Raw genomic sequence first — 17,214 nt, 5'->3', positions numbered from 1 at the left:
ATGTGGGGGTCATATTATCCCTAAAGGCATAGTTACTAAACTTTTCAACTATGCTGAAAAAAAATGTTTATTTTAAAATTTTGACTGGACTACATTGAAGGAAAAAAGGGACCTGGGAGGGGACTAGCTGCCTTCCAATCTTTTTGGCCACTTAAACACAGTACTAAAGTTACTTTCAATTTCCGATTAAATGAGTCATCTCCCGATCTTCTCGGTCCATTGGTTCGATACGATCACCCCTGTGAAAAGCATAAAAAAACAACAAATAAACACGCATACCTTATCTTTTTTCTGGCAAAAATGCAAAATTCAACATTTTTGTATATAGGAGCTTGAAATCTCTTCAGAAGGGTTCTCTAATATGGTATATCTGATAGTGTAATTTTTATTAAGACTACTTGATGTTTTGGAGGTGTTTCTCTCCTTTTTAAAAATTTTAGCAAGATTTTTCGGGTTGGTAACCTTTGATGGGTACTATTAAACTTAATGTATATTATATATTTTGAATCAGCATCAAAAATTCAATTCTTTGGATATATCTATTGTTATCAAGACTCGTGTTTCTTAGAGTTTGGCTATTATTGAGCTGCGTCGCTTCTTACTGATTGTTCGTTACCACGCGTTACCACGAACTGTTTGACTATCATACAGTTCGTGGTAACGACCTGTAGTAAGGAGCGACCCGGCTCAATAGTAACCAAAACTCTGAAAAATGGGATTTTGATACTAGTAGATACATCAAAAGAATTGGATTTTTATGCTGATCTTAAATACATAAGTTTCATCAAATTCAGTCTAACCCATCAAAAGTTACGAGCCTTAGAAAATTTGCTTTATTTTGAAAAATAGGGGGAAATACCCCTTAAACATCATAGTATCACACCATCATGTGATTAAACGAAAATCACACCATCACATTCAGCGTTTCAGAGAACCCTACTGTAGCAGTTCCAAGCAACTACCCATAAAAATGCAGAATCTTGTATTTTTTGCCAGAAGACCGATCATAGGTGCGTGTTTATTTGTTTTTTTGTTTGTTTTTTTTTCCTTTTCCCCAGGGGTGATCGTATCGACCCAGTGGTCCTAGAATGTCGCAAAAGGGCTCATTCTAACAGAAATTATAAGTTATACTGCCCTTTTCAAGTGATCAAACAAATTGGAGGGCACCTAGCCCCCTCCCACGCTCATTGTTTTCCAAAGTCACCGGATCAAAATTTTGAGATAGCTGTTTCTTCAGCATAGTCGAAAAACCTATGTTCTAGGATTCTTTAAAACAAATAAAAAATATGAAAACGTTTTTTCAACTGGATGTAAGGAGCAGCATTAAAACTTAAAACGAACAGAAATTATTACAAATATAAGGAGGTTCGACTCCTCCCAAATTCCTCGCTCTTTACGCTAAAGTATTTTCTTGTAATTTCAACTATTTATTCTACAACCTTTGTGATTCAGGGGTCATTCTTAAAGAATTGGGATAAATTTAAGCTTTAGTGTAAAGAGCGAGGTATTGACGAGGGGGAGTACCGTCTTATATACGTAATCTATCTATATAAAAATAAGTTGTCTGTCTGTCTGTGGATGGATCAGGTGACGTCACCTGAAAAAACTGGATCAGGTGACGTCAAAACTGAAAAAACTAAAAAAAAGGCAAAAACTACAAAAAAAACTAAAAACTAATAAAAAAAATAAAAAAGCTAAAAAACTAAAAAACTAAAAAAAGGCAAAAACTACAAAAAAAACTAAAAACTAATAAAAAAGCTAAAAAACTAAAAAAACTAAAAAAAGGCAAAAACTACAAAAAAAAACTAAAAACTAATAAAAAAAATAAAAAAGCTAAAAAACTAAAAAAACTAAAAAAACTAAAAAAAGGTAAAAAACTAAAAAAACTAAAAACTAAAAAAAAACTAAAAAAAAAGGAAAAAACTGAAAAATAAGCTAAAATAAAGGTAAAAACCAATAAAAAACTAAAAAAAAAACTGAAAAAACTAAAAAAAGGCAAAAACTACAAAAAAAAACAAAAAACTAATAAAAAAAGTAAAAAACTAAAAAAACTAAAAAAACTAAAAAAAGGTAAAAAACTAAAAAAAATAAAAAATAAAAAAAAACTAAAAAAAGGAAAAAACTGAAAAATAAGCTAAAATAAAGGTAAAAACCAATAAAAAACTAAAAAGAAAAAAAGGAAAAAACTAAAAAAAATTTTCATCTAAAAAACTAAAAAAAACTAAAAAAGGTAAAAACTAAAAGAACTAAAAAAGAAAAAAATAAATGACGACACTCAAAGAGAAAGCGACCAGGACAAAAGGAATGTTCGATTAGCAATCAACAAAGCACCGGGACACAGGGAGTATAAATGACGACCAGGACATAAGTAAAAAAAAAACTATCTATATATATAAAAATAAGTTGTCTGTGGATCTGTGGATCGTGGATCAGGTGACGTCACCTGAAAAAACTGGATCAGGTGACGTCAAAACTGAAAAAACTAAAAAAAAGGCAAAAACTACAAAAAAAACTAAAAACTAATAAAAAAAATAAAAAAGCTAAAAAACTAAAAAAACTAAAAAAAGGCAAAAACTACAAAAAAAACTAAAAACTAATAAAAAAGCTAAAAAACTAAAAAAACTAAAAAAAAGGCAAAAACTACAAAAAAAAACTAAAAACTAATAAAAAAAATAAAAAAGGTAAAAAACTAAAAAAACTAAAAACTAAAAAAAACTAAAAAAAAAGGAAAAAACTGAAAAATAAGCTAAAATAAAGGTAAAAACCAATAAAAAACTAAAAAAAAAACTGAAAAAACTAAAAAAAGGCAAAAACTACAAAAAAACTAAAAACTAATAAAAAAAGTAAAAAAGCTAAAAAACTAAAAAAACTAAAAAAACTAAAAAAAGGTAAAAAACTAAAAAAAATAAAAAAAAAAAACTAAGAAAAAAGGAAAAAACTGAAAAATAAGCTAACATAAAGGTAAAAACCAATAAAAAACTGAAAAAAAAAGGAAAAAACTAAAAAAAATTTTCATCTAAAAAACTAAAAAAACTAAAAAAGGTAAAAACTAAAAGAACTAAAAAAGAAAAAAATAAATGACGACACTCAAAGAGAAAGCGACCAGGACAAAAGGAATGTTCGATTAGCAATCAACAAAGCACCGGGACACAGGGAGTATAAATGACGACCAGGACATAAGTAAAAAAAAAAAACTATCTATATATATAAAAATAAGTTGTCTGTGGATCTGTGGATCGTGGATCAGGTGACGTCACCTGAAAAAACTGGATCAGGTGACGTCAAAACTGAAAAAACTAAAAAAAAGGCAAAAACTACAAAAAAAACTAAAAACTAATAAAAAAAATAAAAAAGCTAAAAAACTAAAAAAACTAAAAAAAGGCAAAAACTACAAAAAAACTAAAAACTAATAAAAAAGCTAAAAAACTAAAAAAACTAAAAAAAAGGCAAAAACTACAAAAAAAACTAAAAACTAATAAAAAAAATAAAAAAGGTAAAAAACTAAAAAAACTAAAAACTAAAAAAAACTAAAAAAAAGGAAAAAACTGAAAAATAAGCTAAAAAAAAGGTAAAAACCAATAAAAAACTAAAAAAAAAACTGAAAAAACTAAAAAAAGGCAAAAACTACAAAAAAACTAAAAACTAATAAAAAAAGCAAAAAAGCTAAAAAACTAAAAAAACTAAAAAAACTAAAAAAAGGTAAAAAACTAAAAAAACTAAAAAAAAAAACTAAGAAAAAAGGAAAAAACTGAAAAATAAGCTAACATAAAGGTAAAAACCAATAAAAAACTGAAAAAAAAAGGAAAAAACTAAAAAAAATTTTCATCTAAAAAACTAAAAAAAACTAAAAAAGGTAAAAACTAAAAGAACTAAAAAAGAAAAAAATAAATGACGACACTCAAAGAGAAAGCGACCAGGACAAAAGGAATGTTCGATTAGCAATCAACAAAGCACCGGGACACAGGGAGTATAAATGACGACCAGGACATAAGTAAAAAAAAAAATTAACAAAACTAAAAAGAAGGTAAAAACTACAAAAAAACTAAAAAGAAAAAAAAAACTAAAAACTAATAAAAAAACTAAAAAATCTAAAAATCTAAATAAACTAAAAAAGAAAAAAAAGGAAAAAAATAAAGGAGAAAAACAAAACTAAAAAACTAATGTATATACAGACCGGTACACCGGGATACAAATGACGACCGGGACACAGGGAATATAAATGACGACCGGGACACAGGGACACAACTACAACGGGGACACCGGGGGAAACAGGGGGATATAAATGACGACCGGGACAAAAAAAATAAAAAGAAAAAAAAAACTAAAAACTAATAAAAAAACTAAAAAATCTAAAAATCTGAATAAGCTAAAAAAGAAAAAAAAAGGAAAAAAATAAAGGAGAAAAACAAAACTAAAAAACGAATGTATATACAGACCGGGACACCGGGATACAAATGACGACCGGGACACAGGGAATATAAATGACGACCGGGACACAGGGACACAACTACAACGGGGACACCGGGGGAAACAGGGGGATGTAAATGACGACCGGGACACCGGGACAGGGAATGGTCGATTAGCAATCACCATCAACAAAGCTCAAGGGCAATCATTAGAATCATGAGGTATAGATCTGAATACAGATTGTTTTCCCATGGACCATTATATGTTGCATGTTCAAGAGTCGGTAAACCTGACAATCTATTTATATGCAAAGACAATGGGACAGCAAAAAATGTTGTATATTCGCAAGTCTATTATGGCGCGTAACGACTTACGCGCGCGGGGGGGCTTGGGGGGGCGCGAAGCGCCCCCACCAACTAGGTGTTGGGGTGGTGCGAAGCGCCACCCCAACAGCTAGTAAGAATATAAGAATATACAGCGCAAGCGCATTGATGCTAGATAGCTAGACATGTAGGTATTGGACTTTCTATGCCGGAGATATGCTTCTCGAAAGCTCCTTTGGCAGATTTAAGTTGTGTTTGACTGCTATATGAATTGTTTTTTGCAATCAAGTTGCAAAATGATATTGTCAGAGGCAGAGAGAATATATGGTCTTGAAAATCCCTTATAGATGAGCTTTTTTTTTTTATAAACAGTTGGAAAAAGACACTTATCCATATCTTTCCTTCAGTATGATTCTAAAAAAAATTATAAATGAGCTATCAGAAACAATAAAAGGGAAGAAAATAGGGCAAGTGACTCTATTTTTCTTACAGGATACATACACTATTGCCTGGTCCATTGTTTCCTCATTTGTAAAGCCATTGAGACTGTAAGAATATTCTTGATGATTTTAATCATTGTTTCTCTGCCCCTTGGCTTCTAACAAGTAATCTCAATAGAGAAAAGGGAGAGATAGCATTAGTAAGATCATTGAAGGCAGGAGAAGATCAATCAAATGAGATAGCGTTAAAAAGGACTAGAAAACTGACGTTTATGAGTTTTCTTTCTTCCCTGAGCAGTGAGTTATTGACAAATCAATAGAAAATATCAATCTCATTGCGGGGGAGTCAACAAATATATATTCTTTATTCAGTTACTGGGTAATTTTTAACATTAAAATCATCTATTGCGCTGCAATGTTTACCATTCTATTATGAAGATAGTTTCTTCTTCAATCAGCTACATAATTTTTAGAGCTAACAAAGCGTTCTAAAATAAGAAGTTTCAATTTTTACGCTAATATAAAAATCATGAGAATTCACAGGGGATAAATTTTACACATTTATTTTAAACAGAATACAATGGAGGAATTCCATGTATATATTCTAGAAGGAAATGAAAAGTGAGGCAAAGTTATTAACCGTTAAAGAACGTCTTGTATAATATGTTACATTGCCACTTGTTTATCGCAATTTTCTGTTACTTTGAGCATATAAGGTCTTTCCAAAATTTGCCTGCCGTCCTAAGTACATTATTTACAAATATTATTGTGGTTGTCCGTTACGAAACACTTTCTATTAAGTTTAAAAGGACTGATTTTCATGACTCTCTTGTGGTTGTGAAATAAAATAGCTTGAGATTGAAATATCTCCTTTAAACTAATTTTTGCTCAATTCTGATGGAAGGCTATAGGGTGCAAAAAAGCTAAACCACGTCCTTATACACACAAACGCAAAAATATTTAAATACAGGCAATTTTAGCTTTACCATTACGTGCAATATTTTGGACGTAACGTTCCTTATTGACTCAGTAAACTTCAAAACTCAATACAAGACAATCTATAGCTCATTCTTTGCCTTGTTTTTCTTACGTTTAGAAAGAAAAATCTTGGGTTCAATTCCTGCCTAATTGGTCAAATATTAAAAGTAAATGTTCCTTTCTTAAGGAACTTTCAATTACAAAACTGCTAAAGTTATATGTCTTTGAGGATTGTGTTAAATTTTTCGTCGATACTTTTCTGATCTTTGTTAGCAAGGAACGGAAAGTCCTCTGTTGTTCTGATCAAATTTCTTTACTCCTCTCTCTTTCTCTCTCTCGCATTTTTTTAGAACCCTATTCCCTTTGAATGAACAATTGACAAATATTCTATTTCTTTTGTCATAGCTGAAATACCGGTTAGTGTGGCTGTTTTAATTAAAAAGAAATCCGAAAAAGAAATTTTGTAAAGAAAAGTAAAGACCATATCAAACTTAAGATCGAAAGAAATAAAAACCTACAAAAAATCAAACTCAAAAATACCAGAAATTACTATCAAAGAATAAATGAAACCCAAAACGAACAGAAATCAAACAAAATGTCAAATATTAAAAATAAATGTGCCTTACTTAAGGAACTTTGAATTACAAAACTGCTAAAGTTATATGTCACCAATTCTTTGAAGGTTGTGAAACATAGAACAGGTTTTAATATAAATGAATGAATACATCTTAAAACGAGTAAAGCTTAAGTTGAACGTGCACGAAATATTTGAATGTGCCCGAAACGAAAACATTTTGCTATTGAAGTGTAAATGAAACCCAAAACGAACAGAAATTAAATAAACAGTCATAGTAAACAAACACACACTAGGTACTAATATAAATGAGCAAATAAATCTTAAAACGAACAAAACTTAAATTGAATATGCAAATCAAGCTTGAAAAGAACGAAAATCTCTACAAACAATAGTTTGGGTTTTGCCTCCAGTTCTCACTGTTTAAGTCTAAAACCTACTGCATCATTGACGGTTTCCTGAAAACTATACATGTTTTGAGCTGTATTGGAAACTAAGAATAAGACAAACGGAATGTTTGGTATATAATACTATTAACTGTTGAAGATCATCAGTTCAATATATTATTCCGTTGTAATTTCCTTTTCATTTTTAATGGTGTAATAACTAAAAAACTAAATATTTGTAACATAATTCATTTTCAGTGAAGCATTTTACAGTTAGGGAAGAGGGCAGTATCCAAACATTTGTTTGCAGTGAAGCTATATGTGTCTTGCACAGTTTTGGAAAGTACTAATAAAATTAAAATGAATATTTGATATATAATGATATTAATTGCTGAAAGCATAATCAGTTTCAAATTTAGTTTTACTGTAATTTTTATGTTTATTTTCAATGTTGTAATAAGTACAAAGGAAAATATTAGTGATATAATTCGTTTTCAGCAAAGCGCCAATAATGCAGTAGAATTATACTTTTACAGCGAGAGAAGGAGGCAAAACCCAAACTCTTGTTTGTAGAGATTTTTGTACGTTTCAAGCTCTATTTACACGTTCAATTTAATTTTCACTCGTTTTAAGATTTATGTGCTCATTTATATTAGTAACTTTTGTATTTTTATTTGATATGATTGTTTATCTATTTTCTGTACGTTTTGGATTTCATTTATAGTTCAATAGCAGAATATTTTTGTTTGTTTAAGCTTGATTTGCATATTCAATTTAAGTTTTACTCGTCTTAAGATTTATTTATTCATCTATGTTAGTACCTGTTGTTTGCAATTTTGCTGTGATTGTTTATTTAATTTCTGCTCGTTTTGGGTTCCATTTATTATTAATGGTAATCTCTGTTCTTTTTTATTTTGGGCTATTGTAGGTTTCTATTTCTACTGATCTTAAGTTTAGTATAGCCTTTACTTTTCTTTAGAAAACTTCATTTTTAGATTTTTTATTTAATAGTTTCTGTTTGTTTTTGATTTACAGAGTGCAGAGTGTCAAGTTTTTCAAATTTCCCAAATTTTCCAAAGTTCTGAATATTAATTGCTGAATGGTCACCAGTTCAAGATTTTGTTTCACTTACGGCCGAATTTGAAGCTTTGACGCTTCTAGGCCCAAGCGTTTTTGCCGCTCTGTTTTTGCAAGATTTTCGGCGAAATCGTTAAAACTTCGGACATTAGTGAAAGCCATAGGGCCAAGTGGGCTTATTGATAAATCCTGGTCTGGTTTCACTGCAATTTTTAATTCATTTTCAATGTTGTAATAAGCACCAAAGAGAATATTTGTAATATGATTCGTTTTAGTAAAGCGCCAAATGCGCAGTAAGCCTTATATTTTTACCGTTAGGGAAACGAGCAGTAGCCATACTGTTGTTTGTAATGAAGAAGTTTTGGCAAAATCTAATAAAATTAAACTGAATTCCCATGATTTTGGGAAAAGAAAATCGTTAATATTTTTTTTTTGGTTGGAAGGAGGGCGTAAAGGGAGGGCAATTTCTGAGCTTCCATGATTTAGAAATAAAATACTGTTAATAGTTCTTTGGAGAGGGGGAGGGGCGCTGGGCCATGGAGGGAGGATCAGGGGTAGATTTCCATGATTTATCATTGATAAGTTTTTAGGGGAGGGAGGGGTATCGGGCTTTGGAGGACCAAGGGTTGGCTCCTATAAATCTTGGAATAAAATATTGTTAATGAGTGGTTTTTTTCGGGGGGAGGCGTCGGGCTATGGAGGGCCAGGGGTGAGTTACCGTGATTTTTGGAATAAAATATCGTTAATATGTTTTTTTGTTGGAGGAGGGGGTTTGGACCATGATGTGAAGGCCAGGGGGCATCTCGCTTAAGCTTTGGAATAAAATACAATTCGTAAATTTTTTTGAGTGGTGGTGGGGGTTTGCCTTAACTGATCTTTGAACTATTTTCAAAACCCTCGAAATAAGAGCTATATATCTCTGGACATAACATACAACACGTGCCCCATGGCTCTGGGGGCATCTTCATCGAGCTTTGTGTGAAACAAACGTGTGTAAAATCAATAGAATTGATTCAAAGAAGCATATCTTCAGTGCACTTTGAGCAAAACTAAATACAAAACATTTTGAACCACACGTTTGATTCAAAAAAGCGTATCTTCATCAAACTTTGGGAAAAACCGAATACACCAATTTGATATGCAAAAAGCTCGTATATTACATATTTGAGTCAAAGAAGCATATCTTCATCGAGCTTTGTGCAAAACAAGCAAAGAAGTGTATTCAAAGAAGCGTATCTTCAATGAGTTTTGTGCAAAACAGAGTACAAAACATTTTGAACCACATATTTGATTCAAAGAAGCGTATCTTCATCGAACTTGGTGCAAAAAAGAGTAAAAAATATTTTGAACAACACATTTGATTCAAAGAAATGTATCTTCATCGAGCTTTGGGGAAAACAGAGGACACACATTTGACCTGCAAAAAGCTCGTATACCACACATTTGATTCAAAGAAACGTATCTTCATCATTTGTTGTGCAAAGCAAATGTTACGCTAAAGTTTGACTCTTTGTCTCACCTCTTCTTTTTAAAACAGTAAAAAACATTATTAGCGTAAAGAGCGGGGCGTTGATGAGGAAGCAGCCCCTCTCATACTTTAGTTTTTGCTGTTTTAAAAAGAAGAGTTGAGAGACAGAGTCAAACTTCCGCGTAAAGAGCGGGGCGTTGATGAGGAAGCAACCCCTTTCATATACGAAGTAATTTCTGTTCGTTTTAAGTTTTAATGTCGCTCCTTACTTTCAGTTAAGAAAATTTTTTTTTTTTAATTTAATTTCATTCAAAGCAATGTATTTTCATCGAACTTTGGGCGAAACGAAATACACAAATTTGATTTGCACAAAACTCGCATACCACACAATTGATTCAAAGAGGCTTAGCTTCATCGAGCTTTGTGCAAAATAAGTGTGTGGAAAACCATACATTTGATTCAAAGAAGCCAATCTTCATCGAGCTTTTTGAAAAACAGAGTACAACAAATTTTGAACCACATATTTGATTAAAAAGAAGCGTATCTTCATCGAATTTTGGGCGAAACAGAATGCGAAACTTTTAGAACCACATATTTGATTCAAAGACGTGTATCTTCATCGGACTTTGGGCAAAACATAGTGCATAACATTTTGAACCACCCATTTCATTCAAAGAATCACATCTTCGTCGAACTTTGTGCAAAACAGAGACGAAACGTATTTTATATTTTGTAAGAAAAATTTGTAGTAGCTCTAATAGCATACCCCTATGGGTGTCTTCATATCCAAACCCTTCTCACTACTAGATTTCTATGTATTGGTCTTGATTTATAAGGATTATTCTTGATTTCTATACGTTGTGAATAATAGCTCCAATAGTATACCCCATATGAGCGTCATCAAATCCATACCCTCTCACAACTGGATTTTTATGTATTGGTCTTGATTTCTAGGGATTGTTCTGGATTTCTATATGTTTTTTGAATAAGGAGAAGTATTATTCAAGAAAATATTTTAAATTCTATGTATTTTTTTAACAATAAAGGAGAATTTTTACAGATTCACTGGAAATAATTAGAAGGTGCGTGAAATGCCAAGGAACATCGCAATCTAACAATGAAATGGTAATTTCCCGGTGTTCAAGGGAAAACAATGGTATTTTAGGCTTATAAAGTTAGGGGAAAAGGTTGAAAATGTCTTATATGTGATAATGTATGCCAGAGGTTGCTATTAGACGTGCATATTGTGCCACGAGCTAAACCTTTTACTCTTTAGAAAAATTAAAGGAAAAAATCATGTCAAAATTCATTCATTTGTTCAAACATTGTAACCATCAGAGTTGAAGCTATTCATTCTTGGGAAAATACACTGGATAAACCACGACAATTTTAATCCATCATTTCAAACTTTATATCGAACAGAGTTAAAACTTTTACTCCTTAGGTAAATTTTATTTGCAAGGCAGATACTTTATCTAACAACCTATTGTCCTACGGCAACCTTCCAAGTATATACTTTTGACAGAACAATTAGGCATAAATCATTAGAAACAAGTTTGTCAATTTTCATTTGAGCAGGTTTTTCATAACTAAGTATTTCAATTTCTTTTTATCTGAAATTTAATTAGGACGAGCAGAATATATGCTCTTGTAGGCATACTAGTCGTCGTTCTGGCTATAGAGTTAGTAATCGGTTATGCACATTTTTCTCAGGCTGTAAGTTCTGGAGTGTTGACCCTATCTTTAGAACCTCAGGGGTCTTATCTCTGGAGTATTGGCGATAATACTACTGTGAGGGGGGGGGGGCTAGTTGCCCTCCGATCTCTGACACTCCTACCAATTTTCATCGTCCTAGCATGTCAAGAAGCACCAGACTCGCTAAAGCACTGAACCCCATCACCTACCTCCTCCAAAGAGAGCAGATCCAGTCCGGTTATGTCAATCACGTAACTACGACATTTGTAAGCTTTTCCCATGATTTCCGGTTTTCCCCTCCAACTCTCCCCGATGTAAACAGATCTAGTCGGGATCTGAAATAAGAGCTTTGAGACATGAGTTCCTTCTCAATATCAAATTTCATTAAGATTTGGTAACCCGTTCTTATGTTAAAACTACCTCAATTTTTCTATTTTTTCCAAATTAACAACCCACAGCTCCCCCAAAGAGAATGGATCCGTTCCAATTATGTCAATTTCGTAACTATGACTTGTGCTTATTTTTCCCTATCTCTCCACTCTAAGCATTTTCCAAGATTTCCGGTTTCTAAGATTTCTAGTTCCCCCTCCAACCCTCTGTATTCCTGGATCCAATTCGAATTGAAAAGGGTGCATCTGAGACATAAGATTCTTCTATATATCAAGTTTCATTAAGATCCGATCACCCATTCATAAGATACCTCGATTTTCACGTTTTCAAAGAATTCCGGTTTCCCCCTCCAACTCCCCCCAATGTAACTGGATCTGGTTGGGATTTAAAATGAAAGTTCTAAAGCACAAGATACTTCTAAATTTCAAATTTCACTCAGATCTGATCACCCGTTCGTATATTACAAATACCTCATTTTTTCGAATTTTTCCGAATTACTCCCCTCCCCAACTCCACCAAAGAGAGCGAATCCGGTTCGATTATGTCAGTCACGTATCTTGGACTTGTTCTTATTCTTCCCACCAGGTTTCATCCTGATTTCTCCGCTTTAAGCGTTTCCCAAGATTTCCGGTCCCCCCTCCCAGTGACACTGGATCCAGTTGGGATTTGAAATAAGAGCTCTGAGACACGATATCTTTCCAAACATCAAACTTCATTAAGATCCGATAACTCCTTCGTAAGTTAAAAATAACTCATTTTTTTCTACTTTTTCCGCATTAATACTCCCCCCCCCTAACTCCCCCAAAGCGAGCAGATCCATTCCGGTTATGTCAATCACGTATCTAGGACTTTTGATTATTTTTCCCACCAAGTTTCATCCCGATCCCTCCACTCAAAGCGTTTTCCAAGATTTTAGGCCCCCTTAATTCCCCCCAATGTCACCGGATCCGGTCGAGATTTCAAATAAGATCTCTGGGAATTGATATCCTTCCAAACATCAAATTTCATCAAAATCCGATCACTCTTTCATAAGTTAAAAATAAGCCTTTTTTCTAATTTTTCATAATTAAGCACCGCCACCCTCCCCCACCCAACTCCCCCAAAGAGAGTGGATCCGTTCTGGTTATATCAATCACGTATCTAGGACTTTTGCTTATTTTTCCCACCAAGTTTCACCCTGATCCCTCCACTGTAACCGTTTTCAAAGATTTTAGGTTCCCCCCAACTCCCCCTAATATCAACAGATCCAGTCGGGATTTAAACTAAGAGCTCTAAGACACAATATCCTTCCAAACATCACATTTCATTAAGATCCGATCACCCATTCGTAAGTTAAAAATACCTCAATTTTTCAAATTTTTCCGATTTAACCGTCACCCTCACTCCTCCCCAGATGGTCGAATCGAGGAAACGACAATTTTTAATTAAATCTGGTCTGGCTCCTGATACGCCTGCCAAATTCCACCGTCCTAGCTTACCTGGAAGTATAAAGTAGCAAAACCAGGACAGACAGACCGACAGAATTTGCGATCGCTATATGTCTCTTGGTAGACACCAAGTGCCATAAAAAATTAAATAATGAGCCATCGGAGCCGTATGGCCTTTACTATAGGCAACGCTATAGCTTTGTCTCTGATACGGTGAGTCGAACCATGTTGACTAATAAAATATACTTAGTTCAGCAGAGCTTCTGGGTAGATCTGATTTTACTTTCTTGCACCTACTTTTGCATTTAATCTTTTTTTTATGTTTATAACTTGTTATACTGATACGTCCAGTTTTTTTTGTTTTTTTAGCTTGTGCTTTCTAATTAAGTAAAGTAAAGCTTTTTGGTCTCTGATATGCAACAAAAGCTTTTCTGTTCTTGGACAAAACTTCATATTCTCGTCTTACTTACAATCTTTGCATGTTTTATGGCCAGAAATAGTCCACCAAATCTAGCTTATTTTAAACCTTGTCAAATTTTCATGGATTCCAAGTCAATTATCGCTTATTTGTCGTAGTGTAAAAGCTTTTAAAATTTAAATTACTTCAACTCAGATGAAAATATATTTACCTGATATTCCCTGTTGTATAGTTCATAACAGTGTTCAAATAAAAATTGATAGGTTGATCGAAGGCAAGCAGTGGCGCAGTCTTTAACAACAGTAGAAGCTCTTGGAGGTGAAGATAACTCCTGTACCTAAAATTATTCCATTCTTTAATTTGATCCTAGAGTACATTAATCATCATAAAAGAGTGGCAAAACATTGTGATTAATACCTTAGTATACATCAAACTCATCAAGATTTTCCGAAAGAGAAAGCATGTCGTCCGGGATTGGGGCGGGAAGATGTCATAAAGAAAGATTAAAGGGAAATAGAAATTTTCTGGGAGGGTGGAAAGAGGGAGGCTTTGAATAGATTGGGATGGAGGAGGAGCGTGCGTAGCTCTGTTAGCATCATGCAACTTGGTGCTGCGATGAGTGGTTAGCAGTTTGTAGTATACCCAAGACAGACCCGATAATAGATAGCGTGCCCGAAGGAAAAAAAATGCGGTTTTCAATTTGGAAACGCAAATTTTTTGAACTTTGAATGTGGTGTACCGTTTGTAGTATTTCTTCAATTTGTCGGTATTTTTGTTTCCATAAATAAATTCAATTTTGGTCCCTAAATCACATCTATGTATTACCTTATGCAAAAAAAAACAGGTTTTTAACAGATCTTCAGAAATAGCTTCTTATCGGGCATGCTGAAAGATTGTCCATGACCCATTTATACAAATATTCTAAAATTCTGTTTTTATTACCATTCGCAGTTCTAGTTCCGGGCGATGAGGCAGCTACCCCCCTCCCCACCTTCACTTCCCCACTTGTTCTTTACTTTATTTACTTATACTTTATACTTTTTACTTTTTGCTTTTTACAATCCTATTAAGGTAATGAATTGTCTACAAAATGTCACAGTTGTAATTTTGTTGTGCTCCCCCAGTTACTGCTCCCCACTTAACACCATTACTGCTTATTACATATCCTCTGGAGCCAAACTTGTTGCCAATCACAAACGTCAAGGTGAGCCAACGACTTGTATCGCGAAACAAGCATAAGCAGCTAAAACGTCACCTTTTTTATATCTAAATTTCCTAGTAAAAACGTAAGGCCTGATATACTGCTAGTCAAAAATTAAACTATTATAAACAGTATTGTCTTTGGTGTAACTCACAAGGAACTTTTTTCAGTAGAAAACACATGAGAACTAATGCGAATCCAAGTAAAGAACTAAAATTTTCCTATTACCTTGGCCTTATGTACAAAATTATTGCAAATGTGAAAAAGTATTGAGCTTTTTCTTTGGAAAAACCCTGGTAAAGAGTCAACCACGTTGTCTATAATAGCTGACTAACAAGAAATGAACTTTCTGTCAAATTTTTTTGTTATCACTCTTACTCTAGTCATTTTTTGATGTAACACTTTTACCAAAGACGTTATGTTAGACTTTTACCAAAGACGTCAGGTTATGTTAAGAAAAACTTTCCAAACATTACTATTTTACGAAATAAATAAGAGTTCCAAATAGTGACGGGTCCTTTTATTAGATAGTGAAACAAAAATATAAAACAAAGGCTCTAAAAATTTCGATGACGCAGTCAGTCATCATCATCAGTAGAGTTACTAATTACATATTTTAAAGTATCAGAAATGATACCCTGTAATAATATAAACTCAAGATAAAAAGAAATTACTATCAAAGGATAGATGAAACCCAAAACGAACAAAGATTAAAATAAATTATTGGCAGTATTTTCTATTCGTTTTGAATTTGAATTATTATAGGATATCATTTCTGCTGTCCTGAAGTTTAATATAGCTCTTTACTTTTCTTTGGAAAGCTTCTTTTTCGGAAAGTCTTTTTAAAACAAATTTGTGTTTGTTTTTGATTGCCAAAGTTTTATTGTTGGTTAATTTTAACGATGAAAGAATAACTCTTTCATCGTTCCTTGGAAAGGGTCTTCCTATTTTAATTACACTGTTTCTTTTAAGGTTTTATTTTATATTATACTTTGGACTCTTATCTTCTTATTTTTTCTTTATTATTCTGAATTGAAGACGGTCAAACGAAGGTCCCGACCGAAATATTTGCATAGTTCTCTTCAATCTTCCACTGGCTTTGATTATTCTTGTTTCTCTCTTCTTTCCAGTTTTTTTGTTTGTTATGATTAGCCAGTAAAATGAGATGGCTAGGGTACGTTCTGCGGATGAAGGATGACATATTGCCCACCGTCTATGAAGAACTTGTCAGCCCACCGTCTACGGCTAAACAGAAAGCACGTCGTCCGCGGTTGTGGTAGGAGGAGGTCCTAAAGAAAGATTTAAGGGACATGGGAAATTCCTGGGAGGGTGTAAACAGGGAGCTATTGAACAGACTAGAATAGGGGAGGAGCGTGCACAGCTGTAATAGTCTCTGTCGGCTTGGTGCTGCGGTGAGTTATTAGTAGTATTAGCCAATATGGTCTCAGAAATTATTTATAATAAAACAGTATTATGTTGATCCCGTATTTTTGCCAGAAAATGTGTTTCTTTTTAAAAACCCAATATTTTGGATAATTCTTAGAGGGGGGACTTGGGGGAAATGCAGTCACAAGTTTAAAATTATAGGACACAAATGTTAGATTGTCATATTTTTCCCTATGTGCTTTCTTGCTTTGGTAATCAGGCAAAATACATAACAGAACACTAACAACGAGATCAGTTGAATACAGTTCACAGAGATCTGTACTATTTTTGATGGTGATTTTGCTGAATACAATTCGCTTCTTCTTCATCAAGGAGAACACTTACAACAGAACATCACAGAGCTCGCAAAATACAGCCGGACGAGTTGGATCGTTATCAATACCGAAAAAACCGAAATCGTGCGTAACAACGTTAGTTTGACGCCAGGCCAGCCACTGATGGTCAGTTCTGATGAAGCAGAGGAGGTTGCAGAAAAGTATCTTGGAAGCCTTATAAATTCCGACAGAATCCTGGAGCGCAAAATCACTACACGCACTGTGTGTAGCGACAATGCTTTCACCAAACTAAGTAAAAAAAGGAGAAACTCTGCACACTCTCTAAAGCTCAAAGGCCTCAAACTCCGAATCTTAAATAGAAACACCCTCTCATATCTCTTAGTACTAACGTTTAGATACTAGATATGGGCATTGATATAACAGCTTGAAAAATGAATACACGACTTAGAAAATATTTACTTGCGGTACATTTCGGGAATTTACTTTCTGGTGAAATTACGAATACCTTCATATATGAAAAAACAAATCAATCATTGATAGCTGAGAAAGTCTGAAATAATAGGTGATGGTATTGGGGCTATATGGACGATGGCAGGCTCTTCCATAGCGTCTAGTGTTGGCCCCTCTGGTATTAGAAGGCTAGGAAGGACAAAACGTCGCTTTGCCGATACCTAGAAAAGGAAGCTTTGCTGGTGGCAAACAAGCACCC

General features: G+C 33.4%; 1 protein-coding gene across 4 annotated transcripts in view; it reads right to left on the bottom strand.

Annotated features, from left to right (window-relative positions):
• The window catches only part of LOC136031216 (protein unc-13 homolog B-like), a 467,059-nt gene that overhangs the window by 102,311 nt on the left and 347,534 nt on the right, over nucleotides 1-17,214 (bottom strand). For all 4 annotated transcript variants that reach the window (XM_065710597.1, XM_065710594.1, XM_065710595.1 and 1 more), the window contains one exon: nucleotides 13,795-13,920. In XM_065710597.1, coding sequence (XP_065566669.1) covers nucleotides 13,795-13,920 — 126 coding nt within the window. The remainder of the gene's footprint in view (nucleotides 1-13,794; nucleotides 13,921-17,214) is intronic.

Source organism: Artemia franciscana, chromosome 9 (genome assembly GCF_032884065.1).
Source record: "Artemia franciscana chromosome 9, ASM3288406v1, whole genome shotgun sequence".
Classification (NCBI taxonomy): domain Eukaryota; kingdom Metazoa; phylum Arthropoda; class Branchiopoda; order Anostraca; family Artemiidae; genus Artemia; species Artemia franciscana.
The sequence above is the reverse complement of the archived record's forward strand: the minus strand, read 5'-3'. Positions and strand labels throughout refer to the sequence as shown.